At 41.0% G+C, this 14,925-nt stretch overlaps 2 protein-coding genes across 3 annotated transcripts; one reads left to right on the forward strand and one right to left on the reverse strand.

Moving 5' to 3' along the window:
- The first annotated feature begins 3,294 nt into the window (after nucleotides 1-3,294).
- On the forward strand, nucleotides 3,295-5,397 carry bcl2l16 (BCL2 like 16). Of its 2 annotated transcripts, none has more exons than XM_046871949.1 (3): nucleotides 3,295-3,482; nucleotides 3,644-4,185; nucleotides 4,709-5,397. In XM_046871949.1, the coding sequence occupies exons 2-3, from the start codon at nucleotides 3,718-3,720 to the stop codon at nucleotides 4,862-4,864; spliced, it is 624 nt and encodes a 207-aa protein (XP_046727905.1). In that variant the 5' UTR covers nucleotides 3,295-3,482; nucleotides 3,644-3,717; the 3' UTR covers nucleotides 4,865-5,397. The 2 variants fall into 2 exon arrangements, with proteins under 2 accessions (XP_046727905.1, XP_046727906.1); XM_046871950.1 differs by having other exon boundaries at nucleotides 4,713-4,819.
- A 1,912-nt stretch (nucleotides 5,398-7,309) lies between these two features.
- tubb2b (tubulin, beta 2b) lies at nucleotides 7,310-10,151 on the reverse strand. Its single transcript, XM_046871614.1, has 4 exons — nucleotides 9,997-10,151; nucleotides 8,802-8,910; nucleotides 8,608-8,718; nucleotides 7,310-8,516 (listed from the first exon to the last, which is right to left on the reverse strand). The coding sequence occupies exons 1-4, from the start codon at nucleotides 10,051-10,053 to the stop codon at nucleotides 7,456-7,458; spliced, it is 1,338 nt and encodes a 445-aa protein (XP_046727570.1). The 5' UTR covers nucleotides 10,054-10,151; the 3' UTR covers nucleotides 7,310-7,455.
- Between the last annotated feature and the right edge of the window lie 4,774 nt (nucleotides 10,152-14,925).

Below are 14,925 nucleotides of genomic sequence, written 5' to 3' on the forward strand. Positions count from 1 at the left end.
CGTATTACGCTAGTGGAGAAGTGCTCGGTGATCCAGTTCCTGCATCTGCAGGAGGAAATTTAATAAAGTGGGACATGCCAGCGAGGTTATATCACAGAAACAGAATTAGTGCTCGGTGAGGAATAAAGTCATGAAGGGGATGTGATCCAGATGACACGGGTCTGTGTGGGTCCACACCTCGGATGTACTAGAAGCTTTGATCTCTATCTTAGCTGGTCCAGGAAATGAGCAGCGCATTAAGCTGCTGCATGACACCCGACCTCGAGCCTCGAACTGCATGCTGTAAAAACAAAAACACAAATCCCCTGGACTCACACTCGTATACGCTGTCCACTTCTGACAGGAAATTAAACGGCTTCGACAAAAACCACCCATAAACCACAAAGAGACCGAAATGGGAAAATAATGAGTGATTGTTCAAAGCTTTGGTGGAAAATTCAGCCTCTCACTATCGCACTGACTAAAATAAATGTACCAAACTGTATTTTCCTTGTTGCTATGATGGTACCAACAATGAGACATTTACTGGACTTGTCTTTATTTTAGAAAAATTACAACATTTGCTGGCTGAAAAAAGTTCTCCTTGACAACAACAACAACAAAAAACATCTGCCATGAGTACTTTGGTAGGTTGATATCTGCTTTTAGAACATCCCATTCCATATCTCATTGCAATTTGCTGTTATATTAACCACCACTCTTCTGGGAGGATGTTCCACAAGATTTTAGAGTGTGCTCGTTGAGATTCATGCGAGACTCGTTCAGACACAAGAGTGTTAGTAAAGTCAGGTACGGATGGAGGTGAGAAGGTGAGAAGGCTCCTGGGGTTGGAGCTCTATAGCAGGAGATCTTCCATGCCAAACCATGCAAAGCACATCTTCTGGCTTTGTGCACAGGGGTATTGTCATGCTGGAACAGGTTTGGGTCTCCTAGTTGAAGTGAAGGGAAAATTTTCCACACGTTTTATACAAATTGTGTGGCATCAAGTTTGTGGTCACTTTTTGAGGAAGGACACATAAGGCTGGAAAAGGCCGGTGTCCCAATATTTTTGGCAAAAATCCACTCTTCATAACAACTTCTCACAATTTCTCCACAAATAACACCTGATCTTTCCTCAGCATGCTAACATTGGCTGCTAAACTCTTTTTTTTTAGACAACAGACCAGCTACAGAAAAGAACTTTCAACATTTTAAATAATAATACAACTAAATGTGCATGAAAATGTAAATTTCCTCAAATTTCAGCTTGTTTAGTCTCGACTAACGCAGTGGAACATTCCGGAAATAAAATCTTGACCCAGCCCTGTGCCTGTTCTTTTTCAGACACAGCGGTATCCTCAACTTCCTGATCCTGTTCAACTGAACCTGGAAACCTGGAACTGAGCTGGAAAAAAATAACCCTTGAATGTAGGAATGTGCATGTGGTTTACATCCAGCGTTTACAGTAGTGGTAATTACAATGGGGTCTTTGCTGTGATTTCATTCCCCTTCCTTGATGCATTTCCTTCTGAAGCAGGAAGTAGGAGTAACGCCCACTGGAGCGCTCGATTGGTTTACAGCCAATAGCGTTGTAAGGAGCCACGCCCCAGGCCAACGGAACACACCTCATTGAACTAGTTGAATATGGAGAACGCAGTAAAGATATTGATAAAGAAGGTTTGATCTTAGAGACTTAGTAAGCGACATTCTTCGGACCGAATGTTTAGGAACGTTAGGAATAACTTTTTAAACTATGTTTTACTAACAAATTTCATAAAAACATTTAAAATTCATTAAGGTACCATAGGGGCTGCGGGGGTTGCGCCCAAAATTTTTGGATTTTCGAAAGTAAGTGACGTTCTAAGACCCCCCGCGGGTTCCAGGGGACCACTGTAACTGAAAAAAAGGACAGTGCCCCCGGAAGACACACATCCAAAAACATACAAAATATGTTTACTTCTAACAAGCTACTACTGTAGAACAAAACACTCCTCCTGGCCAGGACATACAGTATATAATTCTAGAGAGCTTTTAATTGGCTGGCAAAAATGAAAAGACGAACATATATATTTTTAAGTAAAGCGTAATATTAATGTCCATGCGGCAAAAAAGAGGGTACGAAAAGCTCTGAAAGGCCCATTTTGATACTTTAAGGTCCAATTATATACTTTAAATGATTGAAGGTCAAATATACCTACTAAAGGTACAAAAGCGCTCCGGGGGAAGAGTACAGTCTGGCCCCTCGATTTCTGGCATCGCTTCCTACTTCCTTTTTTTTTATTCCTGTCTATCAGCTTCTCACCTTCTCTCAGAGCTCTTTAATTACAACCTTCATTTGTTGCTTGTGCCAATTAAGGCCAGTCCTGATTGCTCTTTCAAATGAGTCAAATTAGGCAGGTCAGGAACAATACAGACCCCCATGGAGCATTATGAAGGCATGAGAAGTCAGTTCATGCGCATCTGATAAAGCAAGGAAATGGACCGGTTCTTCTCTGCGGTGTGCTTTTTTTTCCACTTAATTAAAAGTAATTAGTACTTGAGGCAGAAATAGTGATGACGAGCATTACTTTGTACTAATTACTTAGCTCACTGTCACATATTAAAGCTTTGTCGTGCTCTTTTTTTTCTTTTCTTCCAATGGGCTCCGTTGCCTCGCACAACAATCAGAGCCAGGCTCATTAATAAACACCATTAATTACCACAGGAATAACGTGTTCACGTTTCCGGAATGAATGGCTGATGGGCAGGTATGAATTGCAAGGATGCTGTTACCCCCCACACTGCACCCACCCCTTCTATTAGATTTCCATAAGAATACAGATCAGAGTGATTAGATGATAAGAGCAACACAATGTTTTATAAGCAGTGAACTCTAAATAATGTTTGTAAACAAACCCGGCTCTTGGTACAGCACTGCCTCCTGGTGACTGTGGAAGGAATACAGCTGGACCTGTTGGACTTGCTATATGACATGGTGTCATGACACTGCACAACCTTGAGGACGTTTGGTCCCCTTATATGGCAGCAATTAAATTTTTCTTATTAATGAATGAATGACACGCCAAGTCTTATCTCATTATAGTTCCATATAATGCTCTAGGATACAAATCCGGCAAATCCTACATTCATTGTTCAAAGTAGCCCATAATCAAAACAATGCCCTTTACCCCTAAGACCAACGTGAGGCTTCAGTGCCGATCGATTTTATAATAGAGAAGGTTCGAGGCTCACTCATCTGAGAGCGAAATATTTTTAGCTGGAACCACAGAGGCCAAGCGGGGGTGGTGGTGGTGGTGGTGGCGGTGGTCAGAGGTGTTCACAGTCAACCAGTAAGAGTGCTAAATATAACCAGGGTCAACATATTAGAGCTCAAGCAGGAATATACACGCATACATGCATGCACCTCAGCTGACCAACAAAGCAGACAAAAGAGCTCATTCATTGTAGTTCCACAAGCCTCTAACTGGGCCTTCACACTGGACTTCTTGGAAGATTCTCAAGGGGTAAGTCACTTCAGCGTCTCTGGACACATTGGTGCATGCGCATGTGTGGGAGTGTGTTGTATATGAGATGGCTATATGGTTCAACAAAAACAAAACACGAGTACAAAAAAAAAGTTTGACATTACACAAATGGATCTAAGTAAGTTTCTGCTTGTTTGCAGAACCCTGATGAAATGATACCAAGGCAAATCATTATGCAAGAAAACCCAAACTAAACTGATTGGATACAGCATTAATGGGCCTCTTAGAGAAGCCTGAGATTGGCCAGGGTCTGTCCAGTCCTGATCCACTGGTTCGAGAAGCTTACCTAATGGTCTACGACTATATCAACTATGTAACAGCAAATCCGGACACAACGCTAGACCCGGCACCTTCTAAAGCCTCGGCAGCGTTGCGGCACGCAGGAGACGAGCTCCTCCAGCGCTTCCCGATCTTCTTCCGTCGCTGGCCACGTGTCTTCCAGGATGTGACGGAGGAGACAGCGTGTCCTACGCTGCTGTACATCCTGGACGAGCACTTCTCTCAGTCGAGGCGTAGGGACATGGCCTGGAGCGCCGTACTCTCCGTGTTTGTGCTTGCTGGTCAGATGGCACTACACTGCCAAAAGAGTGGTATGAACAACGTTCTGCCCGAGATCCAGCAGTCTGTAGGCAACTTCGTTGAAAGAGTCATCTGCCCTGAGATCAGGGACAAGGGAGGATGGGTAAGTTGGCAGCAGAATGACGAATATGCAGAGACAGGAAGATGAGATAGTGGAAGTCTTTCTTCTATGAAACAGTTTTTCAGACTTTAGCAAACCAGCTAGATGACCACATCATTTTATCTGGAGTAAAATAACAGGGTGTACCATTGATCTGCAGGGGCATGAGTGCTGTCTTGGGTTCTACAATCTCCTTTTCTTCAAAATAATTAAAATCAACAGACCTTCAATTGAGAAAATGAGATATGCTTCTTCCACATAACTGCAGATTATTTCTTCTGAAATGTTGATCTTATCTTTGAAAGGATGATTTGTTCATATGTAGAAGTTTATTTTACAAACATGATTAGCCAAAAAACACACCAACAATATACTGAACCACCTCTAAACTTCAGTTACATGAGTCCAAGCTTGTGTCTGAGACACCCACACATAGACTATTCAGGAGATCAGATTAGGAATGTAGATGCAAATTACACACAGGAAATCCAACCCTACAACTACATCTCCATGTGTGTTTCCCAAGTCAGGCTTCGTGGTTCGCTTTGAGGAGAAGCAGACTTTAGAGGGCCAGGTAAAGAACGTGTGTTGCTGGAGTTTGCTCATTCTGAGCATGGGGATCCTCGCCTACTTCCTGTGGAAAAGAAGAATAATTTGGTACGCAGTGCCCTCGTGTGGGTAATGAGGGAACTGCAAGGTAACACAGGACAGTGTTGTCTTGTCTGGTGGACTGAATTATGTTTGAAAAGTTTGTATTACACATCATACATTCAACAAGCAGCACCTCCTTTGCTACACCTAACAAGTGTTTGGTAGCAGGACAATGTTTACTGATACCAGCGGTGTAAAGTAATTGAGTAAATGTACTTTGTTACTGTATTTAAGTAGTTTGGTGGCTACTTTCCAGTTTTAGAATAGAGTAGCTTTTGTCACTCATACATTACAGCACAGTGAAATCCTTTTCTTCGCATATCCCAGCTTGTTCGGAACCTGGGGTCAGGGCGCAGGGTTGGCCATGATACTGGAGCACAGAGGGTTAAGGGCCTTGCTCAAGGGCCCAAGAGTGGCAGCTTGGTGGTACCAGTGCTTGAACCACTGAGCTTCCACTCCCCTTTACTGAGTATCACAGAAGAGGCAGAAGAGGCAATATTTAATTTGTCCATTGAATACTAACGGTTCTACTTTGTGACATGATCCAATCCAATCTAATCTCATTTTTATTTGTTCATTGAAGATCCCTTTTTAAAAATTTGAGTGACTTGTTTGATCTTTGTTTCATTCTTGCATGTGGAGGATGCTGTTGTGTTGATCCTGGTTCATGTGGTGTCCAATTTGATTTGTATTTTAGGAAATAAAATCTCACAAATCAAATGTTTTTGGATTTTCACTAACGTGTCTTGGTACATCTTTGAGCCTACGTTTGATACGAGTCAAATACTCAAGAATCGCTCAAGTCAGATTCCCGAAGACTTTTAGTCGTGTAATATTGGAATCGATGACTTGTATTTGAGTAAGTTTTACAGCTTGCCCTGAGCTGGATCATCAATAGCTTCCTTTTTTCATTGTTCACCATGTGGTGTGACCGTTTCTATGTTTATCTGTAAGCTTAATTATTATTCCAAGCCTCAGGATATCTAACCGCAATTCCTCCTAAAGCTGCAGGCAATAAACTCACCAGTTTGACTTTTCTAACTAAATTACGGTTTCCCATTACAGAAGCTCAAATCGATCATTTTTTCACTGATGTCTTCTGAAACAATTTGGACAAACCTTTTAAGCTGCATTCACCAAACTCGGCACAAACCATCCTTCAGGCTGTTCAAGCACAAATTTGTACCTGCTCCTCTGTAGAGGATGATCAACTGATCCTTACAAATTTCTACTGACACTGACAAACCATTTAGCATTTGCTAGACCCACTTATCCATGAGCGACTTACAATTATGTAATTTATCAAGCTACGCAAATGGAAGTTAAGGGCCATGGTCAAGGATCCAGCAATGCCAGATGGGATTTGAACTAATGACCCTTTGAACTCAAGCACAATACATATTTCTTTCTATCGGTCCACCTGCATCACTCCATTCTACCTGAATCAAGCTAACTTTTACTCACCCCTGTTCATGAACTTTACCCATCAGATTTTGCATGCTTTAGTGTGTTCGCTTCAAACTTTGCATAAAACAGCATGTAAATAAGTGAAATCATAAAGATCTAATACTGTATATATGACTGACAAGGGAGTGAAAATTATTAAAAAGTAGAAATCATGCAAACGAGTTCATCTCTCACACATGGTCTCATCACTTTCACGCCCACAGGCTTGTTCTTTGGAAATGGATTACTTGATTGGCTGAATTTTATTGTAGATTAGGCAATATGTATCATAACCTTCAAGCAATCTTACTCTGCAGCAGAAACCTGCACTCTCATTGGCCAGTGTACCAGCCAATCAGAGTTGCTGATCATGGATTCTGCTATCTAGTTTTATTAAGCAACATGTGAAGATTATCTTCAAACACTAAGATACTGATCACATCCAGACATTTGAGCAAAAAAAAAAAAAAAAAAAGAATACAAGTAGAATTACATGTCCCATGGGCGAGTGTTTTGATTTTAGATGTATGAACTGGTCTTGTGTATAAATACCATTATTATAGAATAAATTGATCAATAACTGCTTTTACTGCTAAATATGAAACTAATCTCATACAGACTTTGAGGGATTTTTATTGATTGCTTCAGTGCAGTAAAGATTAAATTTATGGAAATATTTCAATTTGATCATTTATAACTAATTGCATGGTAGAGCTGATGTTACTTGATCAGTCAAACATCCAACCTAAATTTTTGTTTTAGTTTTAAAGTACACCCTGTTATTGGCATTGGTGTGTAGTTCAGATGCTAAAATTAAACCAGGCTGGAATTTCCTGTACTTAACATTTCTCTGGTGCAGCTGATGTTCTTGTTCTTTACCAGGGTCATTATGCCCGAGGACATTCATTAGAAACCCAATGCACACTAAACCAGTTTAAGCAAGAAACCTGATCATTATGTAGTGAAGAAAATACAATTGATACGTTACCAGTCTTGTTTCGTGTTTGAAGTCAAAGACAAAACACTTGAACACGTTAACAAAAGAATTTTAATGACAATTCTGTACAGAAAAGGAATGGACAGCAGAAAGAAAACGAACAACTTTGGAAAGGTACTTTGTTTCAGAACAATTGGAAAAAAATTACAGCTTGGCACATACATATACACAAGCAAGATTTATGCAAGCTCTTCCTCTCCTTCCTCTTCAAACTCTCCCTCTTCCTCGGCCGTGGCGTCCTGGTACTGCTGGTATTCGGACACCAGGTCGTTCATGTTACTCTCGGCTTCGGTGAATTCCATCTCATCCATTCCCTCGCCGGTGTACCAGTGGAGGAAAGCTTTGCGCCTAAACATGGCCGTGAATTGCTCGGAGATTCGCTTGAACAGCTCCTGGATGGCAGTGCTGTTGCCGATGAATGTGGCAGCCATCTTGAGGCCACGTGGTGGGATGTCGCACACAGCGGTCTTCACGTTGTTGGGGATCCATTCAACGAAGTAGCTGCTGTTCTTGTTCTGCACATTGAGCATCTGCTCATCGACTTCCTTCATGGACATGCGGCCACGGAAGATGGCAGCAACGGTGAGGTAGCGGCCGTGACGTGGATCGCAGGCTGCCATCATGTTCTTGGAGTCGAACATCTGCTGAGTCAGCTCGGGCACTGTGAGCGAGCGGTACTGCTGGCTTCCCCTGCTGGTCAGTGGGGCGAACCCGGGCATGAAGAAGTGCAGACGAGGGAAGGGCACCATGTTGACCGCCAGTTTGCGCAGATCGGCGTTCAGTTGACCAGGGAAACGGAGACAGGTAGTGACACCGCTCATGGTGGCAGAAACGAGGTGGTTGAGGTCACCGTACGAGGGTGTTGTGAGCTTCAGTGTGCGGAAGCAGATATCATAAAGAGCTTCATTGTCGATACAATAGGTCTCGTCTGTGTTTTCGACCAACTGGTGAACAGATAACGTTGCGTTGTAGGGCTCTACGACTGTGTCAGACACTTTGGGTGAGGGCACCACACTGAAGGTGTTCATGATGCGATCGGGATATTCTTCACGAATCTTGCTGATGAGCAGCGTACCCATACCAGAGCCAGTGCCACCACCCAGGGAGTGGGTGAGCTGAAATCCCTGCAGGCAGTCACAGCTCTCAGCCTCCTTGCGCACCACATCCAGAACTGAATCCACAAGCTCAGCTCCCTCCGTGTAGTGGCCCTTGGCCCAGTTGTTTCCTGCACCACTCTGACCTGTACAACACATTTAGGTTTAATATCTACAAGTATCAAACTTTGCATTACATCCTTAAACATGCACAAATTCAACTAAAAACCTACTCACCAAAGACAAAGTTGTCTGGCCTAAAGACCTGACCGAAAGGCCCAGACCTCACAGAGTCCATGGTACCAGGCTCCAAGTCCACCAGCACAGCACGGGGCACGTATTTGCCACCTAAAATTAAACCATGAAAGTTGGTGCAAACTGAATCCTCAGAACAGATTATATATTTTTAGAACGGCATAACCAGTACGTACCAGAGGCCTCATTATAGTAAACGTTGATCCTGTCCAGCTGGAGATCACTGTCTCCATGGTATGTACCAGTTGGGTCAATGCCGTGCTCATCGCTAATAACCTCCCAGAACTAAAAGCCAACAGATAAAAACATTAACATGATTGCATTTTAGCCTGCATATAAACTGGACACAAACTACTACTAAAAAAAAAGTCACACGATTACATAATTATTAAAAACAGGCAACCAGCATTTTTACTTTTAAGTGTAATATTTATTCCATTAAATAAAAACACCGAAAACAGGAAACCTGTGGTTCAATTAATAGATCGGTATTATATTAGCTTTGTGAAATGATTATTGATTAGCCGCCGCCGCCGCATTGCAGCACTGGAGAGACCACGCGGTCCCATTAATTCGCACAAAATATCGCACGAGGAAAAAAACTTAAAAAAAAAATCCCCGCCAATCAGAATCATTTATTAGGCGGGCTCGCGCGTTGTCCCGCAAATTCAAATTTTAACCGCCAAAAATGCCGCGAGCCTTAAATTTTTTTTTTAAACCCGAAAAATGGCGCGCGCGGCCCTCGCGCCGATTGGCTGAAATCCATCAGTGAGCACCGCCCCTCCCTCTCTTGTTGACGTCACCACCAGACTCCGCCCCACCCATATCCGGCTATAAAGGCGCGGCCGGGTGGCCTTTATAATCTGGGTCGCGGGTTAAAACGAATAAAACTTAAAATCGCAAAATAAAATGACCAAAATTGGATATGATTCGGTTTATATTAAATTATATAATCAAATTTTAAGAATAAAGACAATAAATAAGGAAGGATGTTGGCCTCCCTGTGGATCCTTTGTCAAAGAAATCTACCGCTAACGGATTTTTTTTCGACAGTCTGAGGAAAATTTCGCATTAAAAACGATTATAGATGTGGATTTAAATATAATGTGAAAACCTTCATTTCCTTTTTCCAATTTCTATGGTGTTAAAAAAAAATGAGGAAGCTGCACATGGTTATGGCGACCCTTTTTTTTCTCCACAGCAGCAATGGTTGCGCGTATTCACAATACATATATAAAAAATGTAAAAAAAAAAAATGAATACATAAAATATAGAAATGTTTCATGCTTAATAAATAAATACATTTTAGTAACAATTAACGTAATATTTAAATTCCACTTGAAATATATATATTCTACAAATAAAACTGACCTTAGCTCCGATCTGGTTTCCACACTGACCAGCCTGAAGATGCACGATTTCCCTCATTTTTCTTGTTTTTTGCGGTTTCTGTTACTAATGAAACGTGCGCTGTTTCTTCTTCTCCTTCCACCGAAGTGAGGAAACGGCCGCCGTCCTTTCTTATATATGCCCCAGTTACGACCCGCCCCCCAGACGCTGGTATCAGAGCACCATTGGTCAAGAGATTTAAAAAAACCGCTTAGAGCATCCGTAGTCATCGTTGATTGGTCTACGCGTGCGGTCACTCAAAGCCGGCATGTCGCGCTTTGTCACGCCGGTAGAATGGCTAACTCTGTCATGCTAACATTGAAGGCATGCTAGCATAAATGCTGCACAAAAATTAAGAAAAAAAAAAAACGAAATAATATATCCATTATTCACTTTGAAATCGTAGAAAATACAATATACATTCATGGCGCATTCAAATGAGAAAAAGAAGGTGAACTAAAATATATGGAAGAGATTTTCAATAGACTGAAAGGCTTTTCTCCACAAAATGGTTCCCTGGAAATCCACTGGATTAACATGAAATAACAAAGACAAAAACACTGATGAAAAAACTGATGAAACATCGTTTGCAGGTTGGCTGGACATCCTGCTAGTGCTACATCCCAATTAACTTCATTATAATTAGGAATATTGCACAATTAAATGAGGCCCTGTTTGGTGTTGCACAATAAATGAAACCAATTAAACAAAGCACAACAAATAGCAACGTCTTCCTGTGATACAGGATCCTTAATATTCCAGTTTATAAACTCAAATTTACCGCTTTAATAATTTTATTGATCTCCAGTCATTTACGTTTACATTTGCAGCATTTAGCAGACGTCCTTCTCCAGAGCGGTACAAAAGTGCTTTAAATCTCTAGCAATGAATAAATCTACACTGGTACACCAGATTACAAACTTAATATAAATTCTTAATATGATTTCCAGAAAGCTAACTTGGAAAGTGCTCATTTAAGTATTTCAGGAAGAGGAAGGTCTTCAACCGTTGCTTAAAGATAGCCAGGGTCTCTGCTGTATGGACTTCTGGGAGTTTATTCCACCAGCTCAGTGCCGAGGTTTTATTTTATGATCCGGTTGTCATGTTTTTAACAGTTATCAGCAACAGACATAGTAAATTATACTGTATGAGCTGACAAGAATTCTCTAGAAGAGATAAAAAGCAGAAATACAGTTTAATCCGACTTTATTTTTTATACTGGGTCAAAAGCTGCCTGTCAAAATGACACTTAATTATTCCTAAGAAATGTAGAAATCCCATAAATACTCAAATAATAGCCTGATTACCCTGACGTAGCTGCTGGCGTGATACGAATCTAGAAAAGACTTAGTGCTTTATGATTAAATGTAATGTAAGCAGTTCTGATTGTAGAATGTGGCAGTGTTGCAATTACGTTGAAATTTTAACGTGGTTACTCTGAAAATGGACATGATCGTGTATACACAGGCTCTTTAAGGGTCTACAGGTGCAATTCCCCTCACCCACCATGTGATTTCCTCCTCACTTGTGTATGGGAGGTGGTCACGGCTCTGCTTGGTTCATTTCCTATTCCAGGCTATTATCGAGCCATTATGCAGTCTACAGTAAGTTAACTCCATCCCCCACGCTGCTCGCTGCGTAGACAACTAACAATCTAGTAAAATGGCTCCTGCAATGCAGAATCCTTCTGTTTGGCATGTGGCGTACAGGTGTTCGGCGGCGAACAATGAGAAAGAGAGCTTTAAATGCTTTTGTGCTGGAAAAATCAGCGTTTGTCTCGCCTTTGCCGTGTCTGTGTGTGGAACAGCTAAGCTGTATAAAGCAGGGGGGAAGGCCACATACAGCTGCCTTGGTACAGTTGGCATGACTTGGAGAGCGAGAATGTGAGGTTTGTCGTATTGTGTGCTGTGATGGAGGGGGCAGGGGACATTTTCAAGGTCTCGAGGGCTTTCCTGAGATGACCAGAGGCAACCGAACAGATGGGATATTAGTAGGTCGCCCTTTGGGTCTGTTTGACCGTAATCAGGAAAAAAACCTGCTGGCAAATTCCTTAAAATGAAAGGAAATGTTTATATATATATAAAATTGGCAAAAAAAAAAAAACCCACACACCACACCTTCCCTACAATGACTGACCTAAATTTAACAAGGTTTCCTGCATCCTCTCTGTATTTTCTAATCAGTGGTTATATCCAAATTCTAAATCTGGAGACAAAGAGCCAGTGTGTGCTCATGAAACAGCTTGCGTCATCGCACAACACTTCCCCCAGCTTTATTTCTGCAGCACAGCTTTGGCAGCTTAATGGCTAATCGATTTAGTGGGAAGATCAGACTACAAATCTTGAGGTGTGGCAGCATGCATACTGGAATAGTGTGTGTGTGTGTGTGTGTGTGTGTGTGTGTGTGTATATGTGCATATATGAATACAAATATAAGCCAAAGGAAAGACTATTGTTGGGTCTTAACATCAAACCACTGGCTGCCGGTTTTCCTTTAGATCTGACTACAGTATTTCTATACTAATTCTTAATACCTTATAAACAATACTCCAAACGGTATCTAAAAAGCAAGTAGTATTAGCATTATTTATTGTAATTTATATATTAATATATATGTTATACAGTTTGTATAGTATATATGTTTATACAGCGATTTTACAGCGAATAGGCATTCGTTTTTTTTATATTTCATGTATACAACTGGAATAGGTTTGGAAATCTGGAAATCTTTTTTTAAGCTATACTACTTTGCCTATTTTGACACGTCTCCCATATTTAACGCTTTTCTACCCTGGTATTATTTGAATATTTCTATGATTTGCCTATTTTGCTTTTTTTTATTGTGTTAATTTGTTTATTAATTAAGTATGTTTATAGAAAATTATCAGTGGGCAATTTGATTTAAAGTGTAATACTTATTGTTACTGCTCACCTGGATCATGATCCTCTATAAGGGTCTCCATGTTTATTTATGTGATGGTCAATTAATTCGAAGGGCAGCGATATTTTTCAAAAACAAGCTGGTGATGCACAACACAAAGGCGTATAAGGACAGTCGAAGTTTTTTCTTACACTGCCTCCGTGTGTGGATTATTGAGTGATCTGCAGTGTCCTGAGGTAATAAAGGATTCTCTAAAGGGAGGGAGAAAGGAGTCTGATCCTCTGTCTTTTGACTCAGCATCTATTCTCTATTCATATTTAGCAGGAAAGATCAGACAGCAGGAAGAGAATGGGTGTTATTTTGTATGCTGTGTATATTGTAATAAATGCTATGAATAAGAATAGCATTTTGGTGGCTTGATAGTGATGTAGTTAATGGAATGGAATCCATCTCAGTCAAAATCTTCCTCAAATCACATTCACAGCTCAAACCCAGTGTAGCTTCCTGTAATCTTTAATTACAGCATTGTAAATAGACAGTGCGTGATTATTAGCATTTGACCATTTACCAATAATCAAACAGGTTATATAGTCACTCATTTCATATCGAATACATGACTAACAATTGTAATTTGTTATTTACCCACTAATAAAAGAGACCTGACCGTCAAGTATTAGATATAGACGCAAAAACAAAAGGATAGGCGAAGACTTCTTAATGTATTTTGGAATAAAATATAAAAGATAAACATGGCACGATCATTTCATTGAATGTCGTTGCAGGATTGCAGAGGGATACACTGTATGGAATGCTATTATTCCCTAAGAGCATTCAGAATATTGACATCGCATACTGATGAAACAGGGGACAATCCCCTCCATTTTCCCCCTCGCTATTCTACTGATCAAAATGCCTTCTGGTTGCTAGGCGCTCTTACAGAGTCGATGATAGCCGGTCTAAAATCGGGTGTATGCTTGGAATACAGAACGCTGATGTTATCTGAAACGAGTAACATTACGAGAGCAGCCATTTAAAAGACACCCTGAAATTATATTTTTAGTTTTCTGTGATTTTTTTTTTAAATTTCATATCCATATACAGCTATAAAGCTGAATTTTGAACCTAAATTAGACCTAGCCTGACACAAACAAATTGGTTTTAGCCCATTAGGTATTATAAGCTCACGTCACGTTATAATGTAAAGACTTCGGGCGATAATGGCTCGCTTGTTAGATGCAATAGCCTCATATCTCCAGCTTTAAAGTAAACGTCAGACGATCTGTTGATTTACTAGATTCGGTGGAGGTGTGAATTCGATTTTTCTTTCGCCAAGTCATCCCTATGATAATACACTTGGTAGCTTGGGAGTGAACGTGAAGTGAATATTTCTCCATATGTCCAGCTGTCTACTGACGGAGCATGTGCAATCCCCAGGGGAAGTCCACCCAGATCCAACACTGTATCGGGTTCTCTTTTGACACTGTCCCAAACAAAGCCTGCAGGGACTGACTCATGTGTGAGCTGCGAAACGGGACGATATCAGACCACTCACCATGTTTTTGAAGATGGATAGAAAAAAAAGGGACCATGAACAGCTTTTTTTAGAATCTAGTATACTATGCAGTGTATAATTAGTTTGCCTGAAGTGCTAGAAAAAGGGCACTTTGTGTAAGAAAAAGGCAGTCTGTGCAGCTCTGCCAAGCCTTGCTGCAGTCCAAGTCCTTTCAGCCCATCCCCCCTTCACAACATCCTGGCGTCTGAGGGAGCTAGCTAGCTAACACTGAGTCAGAAGCACGTTCCCGAAGGATATCTTCCTTTACACGAAGCTGACTCAGCTGCCATAAAAACACACTCAAACACTGCTACCCTTTCAAAAAGCCATACAGACAGTTTCTTTCACATACACACACAAACACACACTGCCTTTCAAACTGGATATATCAGAGTCCTCTGAAGAACTAGCATCTATTATCACATTAGTTATGAGCGCTGATATTGTCCTCGAAGGTCGACTCACAGCTGATAAAGATG

This window comes from Silurus meridionalis, chromosome 17 (genome assembly GCF_014805685.1).
Source record: "Silurus meridionalis isolate SWU-2019-XX chromosome 17, ASM1480568v1, whole genome shotgun sequence".
NCBI lineage: Eukaryota > Metazoa > Chordata > Actinopteri > Siluriformes > Siluridae > Silurus > Silurus meridionalis.

Excerpts from the sequence above, each read along its gene's own strand:
- bcl2l16 (XM_046871949.1), top strand. The coding sequence starts at position 3,718 with ATGGGCCTCTTAGAGAAGCCTGAGATTGGCCAGGGTCTGTCCAGTCCT. Across the intron at positions 4,186-4,708 it reads TCAGGGACAAGGGAGGATGG|TCAGGCTTCGTGGTTCGCTT; the intron begins GTAAGTTGGCAG and ends GTGTTTCCCAAG.
- tubb2b (XM_046871614.1), bottom strand. The coding sequence starts at position 10,053 with ATGAGGGAAATCGTGCATCTTCAGGCTGGTCAGTGTGGAAACCAGATC. Across the intron at positions 8,719-8,801 it reads TTACTATAATGAGGCCTCTG|GTGGCAAATACGTGCCCCGT; the intron begins GTACGTACTGGT and ends GTTTAATTTTAG. Across the intron at positions 8,517-8,607 it reads GCCAGACAACTTTGTCTTTG|GTCAGAGTGGTGCAGGAAAC; the intron begins GTGAGTAGGTTT and ends TGTGTTGTACAG.